At 29.1% G+C, this 5,218-nt stretch overlaps 1 protein-coding gene across 3 annotated transcripts; it reads right to left on the minus strand.

Annotated features, from left to right (window-relative positions):
- Positions 1–839: 839 nt before the first annotated feature.
- LOC145125150 (uncharacterized) lies at positions 840–3,939 on the minus strand. Of its 3 annotated transcripts, none has more exons than XM_079060641.1 (7): positions 3,390–3,939; positions 2,783–2,842; positions 2,462–2,501; positions 2,052–2,103; positions 1,773–1,864; positions 1,288–1,390; positions 840–1,025 (listed from the first exon to the last, which is right to left on the minus strand). In XM_079060641.1, coding segments are annotated over exons 2-7 (336 nt in total). In that variant the 5' UTR covers positions 2,831–2,842; positions 3,390–3,939; the 3' UTR covers positions 840–1,024. The 3 variants fall into 3 exon arrangements, with proteins under 3 accessions (XP_078916767.1, XP_078916766.1, XP_078916765.1); XM_079060640.1 differs by having other exon boundaries at positions 840–1,040; XM_079060639.1 differs by having other exon boundaries at positions 840–1,043.
- Positions 3,940–5,218: the final 1,279 nt, after the last annotated feature.

The following is a 5,218-nucleotide window of genomic DNA, read 5'->3' on the forward strand; positions in this document are numbered from 1 at the left end:
AAGATTTTGATATTTGTTTTCTATATTTGTTAGTATTGTAATCATCTATTCAATCAAGGACATTAAATGTAAATATCACTAACCTTTTATGCAAATTATTAAGTGAAATTTTTCGAAAAATCTTAATATTTTTGTCTAGTTCATGAAAAAGTCTCGTATTTTATTTTGTTAACGAAAAAGTCTCCATTACCCAATAAAAAATTCAAATCAACAATTTTTTTATCAGTAAACTATTTTTTTACATAGTTACATGTAGAAAAATCCTGGTCCGATTTACAAAAAAAATCCCAAATTTTTACTTCAACCTTTTTTAATCTTTCTCAAAAAATCTAGAAATTTTTTTGGTTCAAATTATGAATAGAACTAAACATCATTAAGTTTCATAAAACTGGGGATCAAAGTCCTTTATAACCAATTATTTCACTACAAAAAATGTCATCTAGTGGCACACAAAAAATGCCACTAAAAACCCAAAAAAATATACTAAAGGTTTTTAGATAATCAGCGACACACATAATAAGTGTCACTAGAAACGCTCCCACTAAAACCCTTTAGTGACACTTCTTGCTTTTGTCGTTGTAGTTTTTTAGGCTTTTAGTGACACTTTTTTATTTGTCACAATAGATGAAAAGGTTTTTGTGGCACATATTTTGTGCCATTGAAAGCTCATATGATTCAAAATTTTACGTTACTTTTAGTTACATATTTTAAGATTTTAGTGGCACTTTTTTATTTGCCACAATACAAAAAAATATTTTATGGCACATTTTGTGCCGGTAAATATTCATGAGATTCTATAATTTAAGCTTCTTATATCTACATAACTTGTATCTACAAAATAAAATAAAATAATTAATTAAATTATAGCACATAGAAAATAATAAAAACTTCATTGTTTTTCATCAATATTTTTAAACTTTTTCAATCAAATATCTAAGTAAATGTCAAATACAACTAAATGTTTTTTTTTAAATCATCTATAGATCATTGGATACTGGAGAAGTTGTAACGGATCGTGGGGAAGTCTGCATAATAAAATCCTGCTTAATAACAACAACAAAAAAATAAAAATAAAAGCCTGCATAATAACAACAACAAAAAGCATAACAACTATATATCCCACTTTCAAAGTAATACCAACATACTTTGAAAGTTGGTTGTTATGCTTTGAAAGTATAGCAACCTAATCGCAAAAAAATGAAAATTAACTGATTTATAAACTATGCGTATTTTTTTTTTCATTTTTTCATTTTGTTGTTGAGGAGTCAAGGTTAAATGGTTGTATACCAGTCAAGTAACTCCTGTAGAATAATCCTTTGAGAAGGTGTTACAAAATGAATGCAGTTTCTAAGGCAATGCCCGACTACAAGCTGATAGCCCTCACCATGACCTAATTAAGATCAAGAAAGACATAATCTAAGAAATTATTATATCATATACATGTTTTAGAGGAGTATGTTGTAAAATCCCAACGATTATTAGATTTGTTTTTTCAACTATGCTAATTACTTCTACATATAATTAAAAACAAATCTATGCAACACTTTCATTTTTTTTTCTTAAATTATGCAACAAACTGATTTTTTGTTAAAAGAGATAAAACCAGAGTTCATTTTAAGATCAAAACATGCAATATTTCATCAGTAATCTTTGTTGCATAATTTTGGAAAAATAAACCACTTTTTTGTTGAATAAATTAGGAAAAAAGTGAAACTTTGTTTCATAAGTTAAGAAAAAGATGGAACTTTGTTGCATAAATTTTATATACAAACCTTGAGACGTTGCATGTGCAGTTCTGATTGAAGAACTGAATGTGAAGGCATGACGTGCTGCCATGCTGCCTTTACAAAAGAATAAGGACATCCTGCACAAAAAATCAATAAAGTGTATTTTGGTCATTTAATATAATATTCATTCCAATTAATTTGACAAATTTTTAAACAAATAGAAAACAACAAAAGAATGGAATTGGATTCCACTCCATTTCTTGACAACAATGCATGGCATATTTAGTTCTTAAAATTTCAATTTCTTATCAAAACCTCACTTACAAAGATGTCAAATGCCTCACATTCCGGAGCATCAAAAGGGTCTTGACATTCACTACAATTCCATATGAAAACCCACAATTAGAATATAGGATCTATACTTTTGACTAGAAAATATGAAATAAAAAAAGGAAAAAACATGTATTAAACGTAAGACCTAAGCATTCACATGCCTTTTCAATAGCCTATGATTTACTTATATCGGATAACACCTGGAAAAAAAATCGAGATTTTGAAGAGTATCTCTCAACAATTACATGTTTAGATCTTTATAAAGTTAAAAAGTTTATAAAAAATATTAAGAAACGCATGCATCATAGGAAGTTTCTTGATAACAATTACCAACCTAAATCTTAGGAAAATCATCTACCTCACAGGCTTGAATGACACAATGAATCATGTATATAAATTACCATCATCACTCTTTATAACATCATGATGAAATTGTTTCACCTATAAAAAATAAAAAATAAAATAAGAACAAAAATAACTATTAAATACGAAAATTGCATTAGAGTTGTCCCCTAATTTATATGCCATGTGTTCACAATAATTAACATTTAAAAACTGGTGAACACCAACTCTTTGTGTTTATAAATTCTATGGCACTCGAGCACTCCACACAAATCTTATTTGAGACCGGATATATTTGCAAATGGACCTCAAACGTATTGAACAATGGAATACAAGTATACAACCATGGAATAAGTGAAAAAAAATAAATAGAAACATACTTTGGCACAAAAAGCTGCTTTGAGGTCGAACAAAGTCCAACCAGGCATTATGTCGAGCACCTGGTGGGCAGAAGAAACAAAGATTACTCTACAAAACAACTTTATGATTAAAAATATGGATAAATGCAAGAAATAGAAAATTTCCTAACATATCTAAAGATGACATTACAAACTAGACTTTGCAACCTTGTTTTAGAAATGGCAATAATCCCATGTATCCAAATGTTGAATGTTTAATATGCTAATTATTATTCCACTAGTTCTGGTATGATAACAGTTGGTAATACTGAAAGACTGATCTCTAATTCACAACCTTATCTGGGCAAAATAACTAATCCATATCCAAGGTTATTCAAAAATACGTTGTTCACTATAACATGTATGACCAATAACTAATACTTATACAGATGCTATATAAACTTAAACATAAATATGCTTGCAGATCAAAGATAAAAATTTATGAAAAAGGACCAACAATATACATTCAATTCAGATATATGACCCCCAATATATCACCATCAGAACAACAACATCGATTTAATATACTTCCTGATCTGCGTCTATGATTCTACATGTATAAATAAATCAATACGTGAAAGAAACTTACCTGAATCACAATAGATATGAAACAGATCTTCAAATTTAGGGTACGGACTGCGACAAAGAATCAATTGCAGAAAACGTATGCAGACATTAGGGAGGATTTAGGGCACAATTGCTTCGGACTTGAACGTACTTGTGTTTGCCTCCGACGAGAATTGAACTGAAATCCTTAGGGGTCGTAACTACTTCCTTTCACAACTATTATGTTGAAATTGTAACTACATGCGATGGTGAATTTAAAGTTTGCAAAAATTACCGGATCAATAATCATAGATTCGAGTGTTATGTGTGTATGTTGGAAGAATTTGAATCTAGGAGCAGAATATGAAAATCAACTCAGTGTATAAGAGTTGGAAGAGCTTAATTATTATCTAGGTTACCAAATTAAGTGAAGACTAGAAACGATAGACGAATGCGATGAGGACGGTGGATGAATGCGAGGACAACGGTGGAGCAGGCTATGACGACGCCTATGAGCAGGGACGATGGTGGCGAAGGAGCAGGGGCGTGGGGCGATGGTGATAGCTGAAAATCCAGTTGTATTGATTGTTTGAATTATCAGAATGGTTTTAAGAATGGAGGGGGTATAGTGTAAACCAAAAAAGGGTAAAATTGTATTTTTTTTTTTTTTTTTTTGTAAAATAATCAAATTATATAATAACTTTTAATAAAATATAACTTTTAATGGCATATTAAAACATTATGCCATTAATACTTATGAATATTAGTGTCATAAAATTTTAAATGCCATAAAATCCATTAATATTTATGGTGGCACATACAATATGTCACTAAAAACATGATACAGTGACACATCAAATATATGTCATTAAAAATATATGTCATTAAATGTCATTTTGTTTGTAGTGTTTATCACAAAATAATGGCGATTAACATCATTTTGAACTCATCATCATCCATATAATCCGTCCCTCGCACAAATTTATGCTACACGTATTATATGATATTTAAATTATGTGTTTAACACATTATCATAATCTATCTAAAAATAGGTTAAAGAAAACCAATCATTATATTCATATAAGAAACATATGACTGGTGACAAACCAATCACTACAATAACAGGTTTGGTGAGGCTTAACGGAATCTAGAGAATATCATGAGTTTTATCATTAAATCATAATCATATATGGGTATCTAAAACATAACTTCATTTTTAACATTCATGTGACAAACCAAAAGTTATAATAGAAGTGAACACCGAGAAGAACAAACATTATGTTTCTTACGATCTTGATGTTTTGAAGCTCCGAAATTTAAACTTATTCACAATGGAGGAATTGTTCATATATACGTATGGTTTAAGGATAAACTCATGTTCTTTGCTAGAATCCATACAACCTCACCTAACCTAATATTATATGGATTTCTTTGTCATCAGTCAACGGTTTCTTACATTAACATAAGAGTTGGTTCTCATTTAACCTGCTTTTAGATAATTTATAATAAGGTATTCATCACATAATTTGAATATCTTATAATACTCGTAACATAAACTTGTGTGATAAACATATTATATGAACGATAATGACTTCAAAATGATATTAGTTACCATTATTTTGTGGCAAACAATTGGTTAAAGAGGACTTTGATTATTAGTTTTATAGATTTTAATGAGGTTTATTCCTATTCATAATTTGAACAAATAAATTTTCAGATTTTTGTTGAAAGATTAAAAAAGTTTAAGGAAAAAAAGTCTTTATTTCATAGCCAAAATAAGCGGACTTTTCTGACGGTAACCGAGTAAAAAATCGTTTACTAGTAAAAAAATGACTGATTTTGAATTTTGTATCTGGTAATAAATATTTTTAT

Source organism: Lactuca virosa, chromosome 7 (assembly GCF_052849685.1).
Source record: "Lactuca virosa cultivar CGN04683 chromosome 7, Lactuca_virosa_CGN04683_v6, whole genome shotgun sequence".
In the NCBI taxonomy this organism is placed as follows: domain Eukaryota; kingdom Viridiplantae; phylum Streptophyta; class Magnoliopsida; order Asterales; family Asteraceae; genus Lactuca; species Lactuca virosa.

What these genes read in the sequence shown, in the direction of transcription:
- LOC145125150 (XM_079060639.1), bottom strand. Translation starts at nt 2,830, where the DNA reads ATGCCTGGTTGGACTTTGTTCGACCTCAAAGCAGCTTTTTGTGCCAAA. An exon ending in TGTTATAAAGAGTGATGATG is followed by an intron (nt 2,104 to 2,461) that starts GTAATTTATATA and finishes ATGGAATTGTAG; the next exon opens with TGAATGTCAAGACCCTTTTG. An exon ending in TGCACATGCAACGTCTCAAG is followed by an intron (nt 1,391 to 1,772) that starts GTTTGTATATAA and finishes GATCTTAATTAG; the next exon opens with GTCATGGTGAGGGCTATCAG.